Source organism: Nerophis lumbriciformis, linkage group LG24, assembly GCF_033978685.3.
Source record: "Nerophis lumbriciformis linkage group LG24, RoL_Nlum_v2.1, whole genome shotgun sequence".
Lineage (NCBI taxonomy): Eukaryota > Metazoa > Chordata > Actinopteri > Syngnathiformes > Syngnathidae > Nerophis > Nerophis lumbriciformis.
This window is the reverse complement of record NC_084571.2, coordinates 27,906,402-27,922,500: the sequence shown is the minus strand read 5'-3', so window position 1 is coordinate 27,922,500 and position 16,099 is coordinate 27,906,402. Positions and strand designations below refer to the sequence as shown.

Here is a 16,099-nt window from a genome sequence, read left to right as displayed (position 1 = left end):
GACAGGAACGGAAATGCCAAAAGCGTTCATACTTGTCCGGATGCAACGCCGAAAGCACAAAGATGAGCACCACGACATCCAGGGTTCCGTCCAGGATGGGGTACGAGGCGCTGGCGTCGCTCAAGTCGTGAACAAAGGCGAAACATCGAGCGGGGTCGTACTCTTGGTTAGCCTGAAGGGGGGAAGGCAAAGTTTTATGTTAAAGGGGAACATTATCACCAGACCTATGTAAGCATCAATATATACATTGATGTTGCAGAAAAAAGACCATATATCTTTTTAACCGATTTCCGAACTCTAAATGGGTGAATTTTGGCGAATTAAACGCCTTTCTAATATTCTCTCTCGGAGTGATGACGTCACAACATGGCGTCACATCGGGAAGCAATCCGCCATTTTCTCAAACACCGAGTCAAATCAGCTCTGTTATTTTCCGTTTTTTCGACTGTTTTCCGTACCTTGAAGACATCATGCCTCGTCGGTGTGTTGTCGGAGGGTGTAACAACACGAACAGGGACGGATTCAAGTTGCACCAGTGGCCCAAAGATGCGAAAGTGGCAAGAAATTGGACGTTTGTTCCGCACACTTTACCGACGAAAGCTATGCTACGACAGAGATGGCAAGAATGTGTGGATACCCTGCGATACTCAAAGCAGATGCATTTCCAACGATAAAGTCAAAGAAATCTGCCGCCAGACCCCAATTGAATCTGCCGGAGTGTGTGAGCAATTCAGGGACAAAGGACCTCGGTAGCACGGCAAGCAATGGCGGCAGTTTGTTCCCGCAGACGAGCGAGCTAAACCCCCTATCGACCCTAACTTCCCTGGCCAGCTGACATCAACTCCAAAACTGGACAGATCAGCTTTCAGGAAAAGAGCGCGGATGAGGGTATGTCTACAGAATATATTAATTGATGAAAATTGGGCTGTCTGCACTCTCAAAGTGCATGTTGTTGCCAAATGTATTTCATATGCTGTAAACCTAGTTCATAGTTGTTAGTTTGCTTTAATGCCAAACAAACACATACCAATCGTTGGTTAGAAGGCGATCGCCGAAGTCGTCCTCGCTTTCTCCCGTGTCGCTGGCTGTCGTGTCGTTTGTCGGTTTCGCTTGCATACGGTTCAAACCGATATGGCTCAATAGCTTCAGTTTCTTCTTCAATTTCGTTTTCGCTACCTGCCTCCACACTACAACCATCCGTTTCAATACATTCGTAATCTGTTGAATCGCTTAAGCCGCTGAAATCCGAGTCTGAATCCGAGCTAATGTCGCTATAGCTTGCTGTTCTTTCCGCCATGTTTGTTTGTGTTGGTTTCACTATGTGATGTCACAGGAAAATGGACGGGTGTTTATAATGATGGTTAAAATCAGGCACTTTGAAGCTTTTTTTAGGGATATTGCGTGATGGGTAAAATTTTGAAAAAAACTTCGAAAAATATAATAAGCCACTGGGAACTGATTTTTAATGGTTTTAACCATTCTGAAATTGTGATAATGTTCCCCTTTAACGACTTACTTTCAGTCTCAAGCTAAAGTCCATTGCCGTGTTTTTCCAATTCTTCATGTCATTTGTAGAATTAACCATGACAATGAGGTATTGTTGACTTTTTTGTTTTAACCGATCATGGTGTCAAGTTTGTGTGCGTGCTTAAAAAAACGGAAAACATATTTGAAAAAAATATAAAACAATGCCTTTTTATTTATTCTTAATTGTGTGGCATGCAAGTTAAACAGACTAGTAGTTGAAATATGTAATTATAATAAATAAAATAAGAGCTGAGCAATAAATTCAAAAATAAGAAATAAACCACAACAAATTGTCATAATTATTGCAGTAAAACTTGCAGCAATAAAGAATGTGCAAAAAAAAAAAAAAAAACACTGCCTTGCTTGTGTTGTACAAGTCCGAGGTTCGTGAATGCTCCTTGCTGGCTGTGATCGTGATTGGTTTTGTACTTTCTTGTACTTCTGCTGGCGTGTTAAGGTCAGCAATAAAGTTACAAAAAGAAAGGCCCAGGGAGAGCACTGATCTCTGCCAGGCCATATCTCCCGATAGTGAAAAAGTCCTAAATGATTCCGTTCCCCCAACACGTAATCACTTTTTTCCAAGCTTAGGCAATATGGCCTAAAAATAAAATCTCAGATGTTTTCACTAAAAATTAGACGTACAATTTTTTAGGATCCCCCGTCCCCCAGCTTTTCCAAGAAACCAATGAATACAAATAGCAGAGATAAATAATAACAAGTTTCACTATTTGATGAAAAACTAGTAGGATGAAATGGCACTGCATCCTGCTTTTAGCAAACATAACATTTTTATAAAGTGGGTTCTTTTTAGAACAAATATCTTATACAAAGTCTAAAACGAAACAGATTAAATTGAGATATTGTAGCTAATTCTGTCACATTTACTGTTATGCTTTTGCACAAACTTTGATCAATATGCATTGTTCTGATCAAATAAAGTTATTCAACATAGACCTTCCTATGGGAGGCAAAATTTCTGTTTTGAATAAAATACTTGTGTAAATAAAAATGTCTATAGTTTTATCGGGTGAATACCGTTTGAGCACGTGCAGAGCGACCGCTTTAGTGATGTTTTTTTTGCTGTTTCTTTTTCATCGTACATGGTACCTTGCGTAAATGATCCCACCACAGTAAGCTGCTTTTTAACGGGAGTTTGTTTGTTGTTATGTTCTTGTTTGAGTTGCATTTCCCCCACTAGCTGGTTTCAGACAATGGAATAAGGAGTTTCTGCTCTGCCGCTCCCAGTCTGTGGAACGCTCTCCCTGACCACCTGAGGGCACCACAGACTGTGGATGCTTTTAAAAAAGGCTTAAAAACCCTTCTTTTTAAAAAAAATACTTCTTTTTTTTTTTAGATATATGCATACTAGTTCTAGCTATTTGGCTGTTCAAGTTTTTTTTTTTTTTTTTTTTAATTAACTTTTTATTTTATTTTTTTTAATACACTGTAGCACTTTGAGGTTGTTTACTCAATGTAAAGTATTTTTACAAATAAAATCTGTTATTATTATTATTATTAAATTTGTTGTGTGCAGTCATTCGTCCAATACAAAACTACAGAAAACACTTTTCTTTTCTTTGGAACAAAAGTGCCGCGCTCATTTGCGTTAGCATTAGCCATGTTGTGCAATGCGGGAAGGCGTAAGCTATGGAAGCTCCCGGGGGCAAAAAGTATGCCAGACAAAGAGGACAAAAAACAAATTGTTTATTTTTTAAATCGTCTGCTACAAAAAAAATAAAAATATTTTGATTTAATCGATATGGCCCAGGCCTAAATGTTACCTATTCATATTTCCTGAAGGTTTCATCGAAATTCACCCAAATCTTTTTGAGTTATCTACAACAAAATTAAAGGAACAAAGTGAAACCTCTTGTCTGTCTCCACTGTATTTGTCTCTATGGGTGGAGGCAGGGAAGCGAGCATACACACACAGAAATTGAAGCCCGTAATGTAAACGTAAGTCAAATTTAAGACTTTTTAATACTTTAAGACCATAATGAATATAATTTAAGACCATTTCACATCCATATGGACAAAAAAGTACAAAGACAAAGTAAAATCAGAGGTCCAGAATGAATTGTAAGTAGAGATGCCTATAAATGCTTTAAAATGTAATATCGGAAATTATCGGTATCGGTTTCAAAAAGTAAAATTAATTACTTTTTAAAACGCCGCTGTACGGAGCGGTACATATCCAGTAAAACACATACGTAGGGCATACTTGCCAACAGTGTTGGGTTAGTTACTGAAAACCAGTAACTAGTTACAGTTACTAGTTACTTTATTTCAAAAGTAACTCAGTTACTAACTCAGTTACTTACACCAAAAAGTAATGCGTTACTGTGAAAAGTAACTATTTAGTTACTTATTTTTTTCTCCTTTTTTTAAGGCTCCCATTAATGCCCTTTTAGCCTTCGTTTCAGTACTGTTATTGCACTGGAGAATAATACAATGTGTTGATCAACTTGACATGCATTTGCATCACTGAACTCTGCTAAGCAATGTGGTCTACATACAACACACAAAGACAAAGATATGTTTCAAAGGACCAATTTATTTCAGGCCACAACAAATTGAAACTATTTGAAATAGCTGCAACATAACATACATAAGTAACAAACCGCATAATAACAACATAGCTGTAAAGCTGGCTTCACCCAAGGAAGGCACACATGACATACACAAAGCCTAATCAGGCATTTTTTCTCTCTCAAGGAATTGTGAAATAAAATCATGTATTCAGGAGATCAACACTGTAGTGAAGCCCAGAAGACTCTACACATTTCCCCAGTTTTAGTTTAGAGAAAATGAAAGATTGGCCTGGCCCACTAGCATCCCTCTTTATGTTTGTGAACTTTATAGTCTATACATTTAGAGTGATGTGATAATCAAACACTCTAGAAGTCTAGAATGAAATAGTATATAAGAGAATTGACAGTGTGTACCTTCAATGATGAGCAGAGGCAGAGTTTGGAGTGTTTTCTTTAGCTCGCTTTCCATGTTTATGTACTCACTGTCCAGGTACTTGGAACATGTTTTCTGTGCCATTTGTTGTTTGACGCCGGTATCATGCTATTTAGCTGCCAGAAAACGGGTGACTCCACTGTAGAAATAGCCTGCATGTCTTCTAGCACATACGCTGCAATGGCTCTATCAATGTTGTCCTGGCTAGCATTGCCTCCGTTAATATCCTTAGGTGGAGGTGAAGTGGCATCGGAGTCTGTGTCTCTCTTTACTAGCTTCGTCAAAGCATGTTGCTTATGTGGCGTGGCGAAGTTGGGAGAGTGGCCGTGCCAGCAATCTGAGGGTTACTGGTTCAATCCCCACCTTCTACCATCCTAGTCACGTCCGTTGTGTCCTTGAGCAAGACACTTCAACCTTGCTCCTGATGGGTCCTGGTTAGTGCCTTGCATGGCAGCTCCCGCCATCAGTGTGTGAATGTGTGTGTGAATGGGTGAATGTGGAAATAGTGTCAAAGCGCTTTGAGTTCCTGAAAAAGGTAGAAAAGCTATACAAGTATAACCCATTTACCATTTATGTAGCTGTTTCAGCAGATTTGAATTGCTGTTTTGGGCAGTATTCCCGGGTGCGGTCACTGTTGCTACTCACTGCTCCCCTCACCTCCCAGGGGGTGATCAAGGGTGATGGGTCAAATGCAGAGAATAATTTCACCAAACCTAGTGTGTGTGTGACAATCATTGTCACTTTAACTTTAAGTAGATGGGATCTTTGATCCAAGACACAACTTACATTTAACTAAAATGTTATTTTCTTTGTGCTCGACAAAAGAAAAGTAGTGACAATGTATCCATGTTAAGAACCTCGACTTCTGGCTTCGCCATGATGTCTTTTTAGTTGTTATGAGAGTAGCGTGTGTGTGTGTGTGTGTGTGTGTGTGTGTGGCCCTTTAAGAAATGACAGCATGTGAGGTGAGTGACGTCAGTGAGTGAGTGGGCGAGAGAGGTGAGGGAGCGCAACAGAGTGAATGCGTGCAGGTGCTCTAGCTTGGTGGATGGCTACGTGCAAGACACCAATAAAGTCACAAAATTGCAACAAACCGCCGGCCTCGTCATTCACCCTCGAGTCCGGAGCTGTAAAGACCCACTGCCGGGTAAAGTGAAGGGTGTTAGCCCCGAAGTACATAGGCCCTGGAGGAACGTCTCCCCTGCGCTCCGCTCCTCGGTCGAGGAAAGCACGCCTTTTCTTTTCCTTGTGAGACAGAAGGACGACACTTCTTCTGTTTCTAGCCGATACTACATTAAAAAATAACGTAAAATAACGCAGTAACGCATCATGTAGTAACGGTAACTGAGTTACTGGATATAAAAAAATAACGCGTTAGATTACTAGTTACCGCCGAAACTAACGGCGTTACAGTAACGCGTTACTTAGTAACGCGTTAGTCCCAACACTGCTTGCCAACCCTCCCAATTTTCCCGGGAGACTCCCAAATTTCAGTGCTCCTCCCGAAATCTCCCGGGGCAACCATTCCCCCCAATTTCTCCCGATTTCCACCGGGACAACAATATTGGGGGCGTGCATTAAAGGCACCGCCTTTAGCGTCCTCTACAACCTGTCGTCACGTCCGCTTTTCCTCCATACAAACAGTGTGCCGGCTCAGTCACATAATATATGCGGCTTTTACACACACGTAAGTGAATGCAAGGCATACATGATCAACAGCTATACAGGTCACACTGAGGGTGGCCGTATAAACAACTTTAACACTGTTACAAATATGCGCCACACTGTGAACCCACACCTAACAAGAATGACAAACACATTTCGGGAGAACATCCGCACCATAACACAACATAAACACAACAGAACAAATACCCAGAACCCCTTGCAGCACTAACTCTTCCGGGACGCTACAATATACCAGCAGCCAGCAGCACTTTATGTTATTGTTTGTGCTATGGCACCATCTTTTGGACGAGTTTGCCCACTTCAGGTGCTGCGGGGCGAACATCTACAGTATTTCTTTCTGTTTAAGGCTTTGAACCTGAAGTACAAGTGCCGCTCCTTCTTTTAGTCGTCCATAGCGTTTTAACTTGTATGGATTCTTAATTCATCACTCCAAGCAAAGTTTGTAAGTTTTACGATATAACTAAAACAATTCACTCTTATTAAACCGTCCCATGTGTAATGTCCGTAGGAGTGGTTTTATGCATATTTGTACGTGCTATCGTAATGTAATCAAGCTAGCGTCGTTAGCATTAGCTAATATGCTAACACGTTTACGAGTGTCTGTGTTAGTATTAACTTATAATGGCATCCTATTTGTATTGTTTCCGTTTCACAAATTCCTCAGTAAATTCACCAAAACATCCACGTGGAGTTATTGAGTCTGTTTAGTTGATTGGAAAGCTAGCTTCCGCAGCTGGTGGGTCCATGACGATGACGTCGGTTTTGTTTTACTGCCATGTTAGATACCATTTTGAAGTAATTAAGGTACGTAAATTAACATTAACAAATTTTACAACATATACAGTACAGGCCAAAAGTTTGGACACACCTTCTCATTCAATGCGTTGTCTTTATTTTCATGACTATTTACATTGTAGATTGTCACTGAAGGCATCAAAACTATGAATGAACACATTAGTTAAGTTATTAAGTAATTAAGTACATTAGTTATGTACTTAACAAAAAAGGTGAAATAACTGAAAACAGGTTTTGTATTCTAGTTTCTTCAAAATAGCCACCATTTGCGCTGATTACTGCTTTGCACACTCTTGGCATTCTCTCGATGAGCTTCAAGCACACCTGTGACGTGAAAACCATTTCAGGTGACTACCACTTGAAGCTCATCGAGAGAATGCAGAGAGTGTGCGAAAAAGTAATCAGTGCAAAGGGTGGCTATTTTGAAGAAACTAGAATATAAAACATGTTTTCAGTTATTTCACCTTTTTTTTATTAAGTACATAACTTCACATGTGTTCATTCATAGTTTAGATGCCTTCAGTGACAATCTACAATGTAAATGGTCATGAAAATAAAGAAAATGCATTGAATGAGAAGGTGTGTCCAAACTAGAGATTGCCGATAATGGCTTTTTTGCCGATATCCGATATTCCGATATTGTTCAACTCTTAATTACCGATTCCGATATCAACCGATACCGATATATACAGTCGTGGAATTAACACATTATTATGCCTAATTTTGTTGTGATGCCCCGCTGGATGCATTAAACAATGGAACAAGCTTTTCCAAAATAAATCAACTCAATTTATGGAAAAAAAAATACCAACATGGCACTGCCATATTTATTATTGAAGTCACAAAGTGAATAATTTTTTTTAACATGCCTCAAAACAGCAGCTTGGAATTTGGGACATGCTCTCCCTGAGAGAGCATGAAGAGGTTGAGGTGGGCGGGGTTGGAGGGGCGGGGTTGAGGTGGGGGGGGGGGGGGTGCAGGGGGTAGCAGGGGATGTATATTGTAGTGTCCCGGAAGAGTTAGTGCTGCAAGGGGTTCTGGGTATTTGTTCTGTTATGTTTATGTTGTGTTACGGTGCGGATGTTCTCCCGAAATGTGTTTGTCATTCTTGTTTGGTGTGGGTTCACAGTGTGGCGCATATTTGTAACAGTGTTAAAGTTGTTTAAACGGCCACCCTCAGTGTGACCTGTATGGCTGTTGACCAAGTATGCATTGCATTCACTTGTGTGTGTGAAAAGCCATAGATATTATGTGACTGGGCCGGCACGCAAAGGCAGTGCCTTTAAGGTTTATTGGCGCTTTGTACTTCTCCCTATGTCCATGCACCGCTCCGTACAGCGTCGTTTTAAAAAGTCATAAATTCTACTTTTTGAAACCGATACCGATAATTTCCGATAGTACATTTTAAAGCATTTATCGGCCGATATTACCGGCAGTCGGATATTATTGGACATCTCTAGTCCAAACGTTTGGCCTGTAGTGTATATCTGCGGCTTATACATGGAAACAATGTTTTCTTCTTCTAAAATGTAGTAAGTGTGGCTTACATACCAATGCGTACTATAATCCAGAAAACAAGGTACTAAAATACACAATAAGTTGGCAACGCTGAACCCTCCTGCTATTCCCTCTTATTCTCTGGCAAACCAGGTGCATATGAGGCGTGTTAAGAAGCGGACTTACAAAGCCATCTGCTGTGAGTTGTAATGACAAAATACATTTACAGAAAGTTCCATTATAATGTGTTTTTAATGACCTACTGAAACCCACTACTACCGACCACGCAGTCTGATAGTTTATATATCAATGATGAAATCCTAACATTGCAACACATGCCAATACGGCCGGGTTAGTTTACTAAAGTACAATTTTAAATTTCGCGCAAAATATCCTACTGAAAACGTCTCGGTATGATGACGCCTGCGCGTGACGTCACAGATTGTAGAGGACATTTTGGGACAGCATGGTGGCCAGCTATTAAGTCGTCTGTTTTCATAGCAAAATTCCACAGTATTCTGGACATCTGTGTTGGTGAATCTTTTGCAATTTGTTCAATGAACAATGGAGACAGCAAAGAAGAAAGCTGTAGGTGGAAAGTGGTGTATTGCGGCAGGTGTTGTGCGGGATAACGCACCCCCGCCGTAGAATGCACCCCCTGACTGTTGTGCCGGATAACACAGCCGGTGTTTCATTGTTTACATTCCCGAAAGATGACAGTCAAGCTTTACCATTGGCCTGTGGAGAACTGGGACAACAGAGACTCTTACCAGGAGGACTTTGAGTTGGATACGCAGACACGGTACCGTGAGTACGCATGCAGCTGCGGCTTCCAAACATTTGATCGCTTGCCCGTACGTGCGTGCCGCTATGTGCATGTCACGTACGTAACTTTGGGGACTTTGGGGAAATATATGTGCTGTGGGATTGAGTGTGTTGTGCAGGTGTTTGAGTTGTATTGGCGGGTTATATGGACGGGAGGGGGGAGGTTTTTGTTATGCGGGATTAATTTGTGGCATATTAAATATAAGCCTGGTTGTGTTGTGGCTAATAGAGTATATATATGTCTTGTGTTTATTTACTGTTTTAGTCATTCCCAGCTGAATATCAGGTCCCACCCGCCTCTCACAGCATCTTCCCTATCTGAATCGCTCCCACTGCCCTCTAGTCCTTCACTCTCACTTTCCTCATCCACGAATCTTTCATCCTCGCTCAAATTAATGGTGAAATCGTCGCTTTCTCGGTCCGAATCGCTCTCACTGCTGGTGACCATGATTGTAAGCAATGTGCGGATGTGAGGAGCTCCACAACCTGTGACGTCACGTGCATATCGTCTGCTACTTCCGGTACAGGCAAGGCTTTTTTATCAGCGACCAAAAGTTGCGAACTTTATCGTCAATGTTCTCTACTAAATCCTTTCAGCAAAAATATGGCAATATCGCGAAATGATCAAGTATGACACATAGAATGGACCTGCTATCCCTGTTTAAATAAGAAAATCGCATTTCAATAGGCCTTTAAGCGAAGTAGCACCATATAAACCAGCACAAATAAATAAATGTATAGGAAATACTGTATTGGCATGCTTCTTACCTTAACAAGCTCCACGGCGGTGCTGGAGAAATCACAGCAGTACACAAAAAGTCCTGGATCACTGCACACACACACAAATAGGAAGAATGTTCTCATTAAATAATGATTAACATATTAATATATTTGCTTTAACTTACTTGTTCGTCTTCAAGATGGGAAACACTGTGTTGCCTACACCACAGCCGACCTGTCCGAAGAGCTCCTATTAGCACCACAACATTAGCGACGTGCCATAGCGTAAATAACATAAAGACACCTCAAGAATGCGATATGTGGCAGAAGAACCTGGGAGCCCGCGGTTTGCGTCACTTTGCCCGACATCTAAACTGCTCTGAGGACAGGAAACCGTGCACGGGACCTCAGGACGGGTTAGTTGGCTGGGGCACTCGCCGCGCGCTGGAGCCAACTCCGGGAACTCCGTAGATAGCCAGTGGCGGTCTTTGAAGAAGCGGTTTTCGTGGATGGTGTAGAAGTCGTTCCAGTACTCGTTGGCCCGGTTGTCGTAGTCCTCTGGAAGACAGGGTTGCGTGTCGCCATGGTTACAGACAGACTCCAGAACAGTTGTTTAACTTGCGTTTTATGTTTATGGCTGTGGTAAGCTTAGTGCTACCTACCTAGAAGTGTGTCTGATATTTTATCTCCCTGTGTCAGTTATAACCAATACATTTTTATACTTTTCATTTTCAAAACCAATTCAATACATAGATTGTTTTTTAACATGTAGGGTTTCTCTCAAGTTTGGTCCCCAGGACCTGGAAGGGTTTCAGTCTCAGGCATAAAAATGTTAAAAATAATTAAAAAAAATTCCATTCAAAGCTTATACCTCTAGATTAATTTTAGGTCTACCAGTCAATATAAAGCTTGTTTTTAATGTTTTATGCCCATTTTGTTAAAACCCTGTTTTTTATGGCAAAAACAAAACATGCAATGTGCAATATTTCCCCCCCAAAACATTTCGAGGTGGAATATTCGATGTGAAGTAATTGGAGCCTTAAATAGGTCAATAATTTATATCATTATTCATCTTAATTAATTATTTTTTGAACAGCGAGATTTAAAAAACCCTATAAAAAAAGCTCCACAAAAGTTATTGGGGAACCAAACTGATCCAAAATATCAATCAATCAATCAATCAATCAATGTTTATTTATATAGCCCTAAATCACAAGTGTCTCAAAGGGCTGCACAAGCCACAACGACATCCTCGGTACAAAGCCCACATAAGGGCAAGGAAAAACTCACCCCAGTGGGACGTCGATGTGAATGACTATGAGAAACCTTGGAGAGGACCGCATATGTGGGTAACCCCCCCCCTCTAGGGGAGACCGAAAGCAATGGATGTCGAGTGGGTCTGACATGATATTGTGAGAGTCCAGTCCATAGTGGATCCAACATAATAGTAAGAGTCCAGTCCATAGTGGGGCCAGCAGGACACCATCCCGAGCGGAGACGGGTCAGCAGCGCAGAGATGTTCCCAGCCGATGCACAGGCGAGCGGTCCACCCCGGGTCCCGACTCTGGACAGCCAGCACTTCATCCATGGCCAAAATATAAATGTTAAAAATCGTCTTTTTCTTTTTGTTTTTTGATTGATTGAGACTTTTACTAGTAGATTGCACAGTACAGTACATACAATTGACCACTAAATGGTAACACCCGAATAAGTTTTTCAACTTGTTTAAGTCGAGGTCCACGTCCACATCAATTCATGGTACTTTATTGCTTAAGTCTTTATTGAGATCAACTAGTGCACATCTATTTATTGATTATACGTTTTTATTATTTTCTCTTTTATGTCCTTTCTGTCAAAGAAAGTTATGTTTTTTATGGCAAACACACAAAATATGCAATATTTTCCCCAAAAATATAATTGCAAAATTGAATTTTTGATGTGAAGTAATTAGAGCTTTGAATAGGTCAATGATTTATAACATTATTGATTTTAATTCATTCTTTTTTGAGAAGTGAGATTAGAAAACACTTTCAAAAAAGTTCCACTAAAATTATTGGGGATCCAAAATATCCGTTCATTTTCTACCGCTTGTCCCTTTCGGGGTCGAAATGTTAAAAATATACTTTTTTTGGTTTTACGTTTAAGTCTTTATTTAGAACCATTGGCGTTGTTAGGCCTATTTTAGGGGGGCTCAAGCCCCCTTAAAATATTCTTAAGCCCCCCTAAATAATTTGGTGTTATATATATATATATATATATATATATATATATATATATATATATATATATATAAAAAAAAAATATATATATATATATATATATATATATATAAAAAAAAAAATATATATATATATATATATATATATACTGTATATATAATTTTTTTTTTTTTTTTTAACAAATACATGCCGACATATTCATTATAAAGTGGCCCGAATATGAGTTTAAATAAATAATCATATAAACTGTCATTATTCACTCAGTTTCCCCTCACTTCATAGCGTAAATCACCAAAAATGATTCCCGGGCGCGGCACCGCTGCTGCCCACTGCTCCCCTCACCTCCCAGGGGGTGAACAAGGGGATGGGTCAAATGCAGAGGACACATTTCACCACACCTAGTGTGTGTGTGTGACAATCATTGGTACTTTAAGGTAGAGAGCCCCTTTAGTGTGTCGGTATCCAATGCATTCCACCTGTTCATATAGAAAATGCCCACATCACTCAAAATCCAGTCCGCATTTTCTCTGCGACCTTGCCTGCGGTCCTTGGACTTGTTCATATAGAAAATGCCCACATCACTCTTGTAGAATCTATATAAAGTAATATACATTAGCCTAATGTTAAAATAATGAAAAAAAACATCATTAAATATATATATATATTTTTTTGTATTGTTACATTAATAGCTGTTGTATTATTATAGGATGGCTTGTTAAACATTTCATAGGATTTTCAGAGGGAGGAAAAACCAAGACATTTAATATAACATGTTAAATGAATAAATACATAAAAAGAAAAAGAAAAAAAATGGTTAAAAGCCATCGTCCCGGGGAGCATTTCATTTCGTCCCGTGCATTTTTTAAATAATAATAACAATGAATAATTTCTAAGTATTTGTTAGTATTTTGTGTAGTTTTGTGCTTGTGCGCTACGTTCGCTCTCCTGGGGGCTAAGCCACCCCTGTCCTTAAAAGCTAGTGACGCCCCTGTTTAGAACTAGTGCAGATTTATTTATCAATTATAAGTTTTTTTTTTAATGTCCTTTCTGTCAAAGCAAGCTATGTTTTTTTATGGCAAACACACGAAATATGCAATATTTCCCCAAACATTTTGTCTGAACACGCCACAGTGCCGCATGTTGTTAAACATTTGGCTGGGAGCCGCAAATGGCCACAGGCCACACTATGGACACCCCTGCTCTAAATTGCCCAAATATGTGAATGACTGGTGACCCATTCAGGTTGTACCCTGCCTCTCACCCTAATGGGACAGGCTCCTTCTCACCCGTGACCATAATGAGGACAGTCGTGATACTGGATGTCTTTATAACCGCGCCTTGAAAGTCCTAGACAAGAAGAGTATACGATATCATCATTGCCAAATTCTAACCAAATACAACATTTTAAGTTTTACCAATTTCTTTTTGTTACACACAGTCAAACTGGTTTTTAAATGCTTAAATAACTCTGCTCCCCAATTGCTCTGCAAGGCAATTACAAGACTGCAAAGTGGAACCAGATCTACCACCTGAGCAACGTCAAAAGGCAACTGTTGCGTTCCATTCCGTAGAACATCTTTTGCCCAGACTGCCATTTCAATAAAAGGACCACAACTATGGAACTCTCTACCTGAGACTTTGAAAACTATACCTGCACTTGTCACTTTCAAAAAACAAACAGAATTGTGGCTAGTTGAGCAACAATCATGTTCCCATGTTAAGTTTTTACTAATATTTACTAATTGGTTCTTATCTAGTTTGCACTTTGTCCGTGTTATTATTATTATTATGGGCTTTTATCTAGTTTGCACTTTGTCTGTATTATTACTATTATCATTATTATCGACTCCTCTTTGCCTCATTCTTTTTATTTTCCTATGTTATGGAGATGTCCGATAATATCGGACTGCCGATATTATCGGCCGATAAATGCTTTAAAATGTAATATCGGAAATTATCGGTATCGGTTTCAAAAAGTAAAATGTATGACTTTTTAAAACGCCGCTGTACGGAGTGGTACACGGACGTAGGGAGAAATACAGAGCAGTTGCGTCTCCCAGTCATACTTGCCGACCCTCCCGATTTTCCCGGGAGACTCCCGAATTTCAGTACCCCTCCCGAAAATCTCCCGGGGCAACCATTCTCCCGATTTCCACCCAGACAACAACATTGGGGGCGTGCCTTAAAGGCACTGCCTTTGTGTGCCGGCACAATCACATAATATCTACGGCTTTTCACACACACACAAGTGAATGCAATTCATACTTGGTCAACAGCCATACAGGTCACACTGAGGGTGGCCGTATAAACAACTTTAACACTGTTACAAATATGGAACCCACACCAAACAAGAATGACAAACACATTTCGGGAGAACATCCGCACCGTGACACAACATAAACACAACAGAACAAATACCCAGAACCCCTTGCAGCACTAACTCTTCCAGGACGCTACAATATACCCCCCCCCCCCACCTAAAACCCCGCCCACCACAACCTCTTCATGCTCTCTCCCAAATTTCAAGCTGCTGTTTTGAGGCATGTTAAAAAAAATAATGCACTTTGTGACTTCAATAATAAATATGGCAGTGCCATGTTGGCATTTTTTTCCATAACTTGAGTTGATTTATTTTGGAAAACCTTGTTACACTGTTTAATGCATCCAGCGGGGCATCACAACAAAATTAGGCATAATAATGTGTTAATTCCACGACTGTATATATCGGTTGATATCGGAACCAGTAATTAAGAGTTGGACAATATCAGAATATCGGCAAAAAAGCCATTATCGGACATCTCTACTATTTTAATGATGTTAGATCTGTGTTGTTGTTGGGGACAAGTGTTGTAAATTAGCTTTGGCTACAAACACTATGATGCATACATTGGATGACTGTTTCAGATATCTATGTTTCTGTATCTGTCCCTATTTCAAATAAACCAGAAAGGATGGAGGGACATTGTTATTATTATTATTATTATTGTGACTGTTACCTTGTTTCTCTTGAGGCAGGGGCTGACTATTTTCTTGCACTTTGGTCTTTGCAGCTGCTTCTTGCTCCTCAGTCCACTCCACGTTGTCCCTGTTGACAATTTAGTCGCAAAAAATTGACATTTCCGCCCGTTTCATTTAGCCCTAAACGCATCTCAGCCGATAGCGATGTAAGCAAAACAAGGCAGTGAACGCCTCACGGTCCCCGTCAAACCGGATATTGAATAATTTTCGGTAATTTAACCCACCAGGCGTTGTGCTGGAAAACCTGCCGGGGGTCCGTAAGGAAGCGAGTCCCGAACTGGGGTCGTTTCTCCTCGGTGGAGTTGGAATCAGAAAGAATTGGAGTCAAGTCACAGGGGTTGTGGGGCACCGCCATGTTGGAAAATGACGCACCGGAAGTAAGGCAAGGTTCCCCTTGTGGTGCATTCATGAAGCATCGGAAAATACAGAAATATTAAAAACTGCGGTTACTGACGAAATATTATTGCGGCTATTCATCACAAATAAAACTTACTTGGGGCGAATACAAGTCAATTTGGAAAAAAAATTACATTACCGTTTAAAACGATTCATGTTGCAGAGTGGAATAGCGTTACAATTACAGAAAAGCCTTTTTCTTGATACACCCAAACACCACAAACAAATGTGTTGTTTAAAGTATAAAACTATCTTTACTGGGATTTTTTTGAAGCATGATCTGCTACCAAAGAAAACTATTAAACTGTTGTAAATATTGTTTTCTTGACCGTGAGTGTTAACAAAACGTCGCCTGGCATAATATTCCCAAAATCCGCACATCATTTTAAGGGTTCTGTCTGTCTGTTTATGTCCAGTAGATGGCGACATTTCCACACATCTGGCTTGTTTTA

General features: G+C 40.1%; 1 protein-coding gene across 1 annotated transcript in view; it reads right to left on the bottom strand.

The window, feature by feature from the left end:
- The window catches only part of mettl2a (methyltransferase 2A, methylcytidine), a 21,066-nt gene extending 5,434 nt beyond the window's left edge, over positions 1-15,632 (bottom strand). The window contains exons 1-6 of the mRNA XM_061981886.1: positions 15,476-15,632; positions 15,230-15,318; positions 10,319-10,572; positions 10,200-10,249; positions 10,063-10,123; positions 33-172 (exon numbers count right to left, since the gene is read on the bottom strand). Coding sequence (XP_061837870.1) covers positions 33-172; positions 10,063-10,123; positions 10,200-10,249; positions 10,319-10,572; positions 15,230-15,318; positions 15,476-15,606 — 725 coding nt within the window. The 5' untranslated portion in view covers positions 15,607-15,632. The remainder of the gene's footprint in view (positions 1-32; positions 173-10,062; positions 10,124-10,199; positions 10,250-10,318; positions 10,573-15,229; positions 15,319-15,475) is intronic.
- Between the last annotated feature and the right edge of the window lie 467 nt (positions 15,633-16,099).